Here is a 1,126-nt window from a genome sequence, read left to right on the forward strand (position 1 = left end):
CTCTTCCCCTGAATTCACAAAGGGGTCACAAAGAGCTGCAGAGGTCTGCGAGTAGACTTCCTTTTTTCAGGCTTCTGACTGATTAACATCTCCTTCTTTGTTTAGCTTTAGGGTTCAGCTTGTTTGTTTTTTTGACTTTTTGACTTCAAAGTTGACTAAGACGCCACAAAAGACTGAAGAAAAACAAAGTTACCATGGTGAGGCCGAGGTAAAACAAGGCCGCCCCTCCAAACGAGTTGGCCAAGCCGTCTATGAACTCTGAGAGCACAGCAGGGATCCGCTGGCCCAGCGCGAAGTGGGAGACGATGCCTACGATCACCATGAACACGATTGGATTCTTCAGCACCTGCGGAGAGAGGATGAGACAGGACAGGATCCTCAAACACTACCGGCGACCTCTGAAGGCCGTAAAGGACAAAAACACGCGATAATGCACAATACCTGTAGCACTACAACTCCCAGGATGCCTAGAGTGCTGTGTGAGTGGCTGGCCTGCCTCCACCTCTGCACCTCACACAGAGCGAAGCCGATGGGATTGAGGAGCATGAGGGAGACCGGAGCCACGAGATAGATGTACTGCAGGTACTCTGGATACGTGCTGCGGTACAGAGCATCAACTAGAAACGCAGAGAGAAGGAGAGGGGTTTTTCTGTTGTTTCTTATGCTGATTATAAAAGAAAAATTAAGTCATTTTTTGTCTCTAAAAATGTTGGGGATGTATAAAGAACAAAATTTAACAATGTTTATTTTTTTTGGCAATTTAAAAAACGAAATCATTTATTTTTCTTTAAAATTGTTTTCCTTTTTTTAAGGAAAATATTGGCAATTTCCTTCCCCACTTCAAACATTTTTGGCAATTTTCAGCATTTATTTTTTTCTTTTACCATTTTTGGCCATTTTTAAAGAAGTTTTAATTTTTTCTTTTAATTTCTAAAGAAAAAAAAATCCAAACCCACAGGCCCATGAGTTTGAAAGGCATGTTTTTTTAAAAAAAAAAAAATCACCAAAAATGACACCATTTATCACAGCCAGAAACTACAAAACAGAAAGCATCGTTGGATTTTCAAATTCCTGACGGTCCTTGAACACATCAGATGTTTTTATACAGGTTTGTGAAACAAAATTC

The 1,126-nt window shown here is 40.6% G+C and overlaps 1 protein-coding gene across 1 annotated transcript; it reads right to left on the minus strand.

The window, feature by feature from the left end:
* Nucleotides 1–193: 193 nt before the first annotated feature.
* On the minus strand, nucleotides 194–617 carry LOC121964993 (integral membrane protein GPR155-like; the record flags this gene model as incomplete). Its single annotated transcript, XM_042515162.1, has 2 exons — nucleotides 194–346; nucleotides 442–617. Coding segments are annotated over 2 exons (329 nt in total), but the record flags the coding sequence as incomplete, so codon positions are not given.
* Between the last annotated feature and the right edge of the window lie 509 nt (nucleotides 618–1,126).

Source organism: Plectropomus leopardus, unplaced genomic scaffold (genome assembly GCF_008729295.1).
Source record: "Plectropomus leopardus isolate mb unplaced genomic scaffold, YSFRI_Pleo_2.0 unplaced_scaffold18109, whole genome shotgun sequence".
NCBI classification, from domain to species: Eukaryota; Metazoa; Chordata; class Actinopteri; order Perciformes; family Serranidae; genus Plectropomus; species Plectropomus leopardus.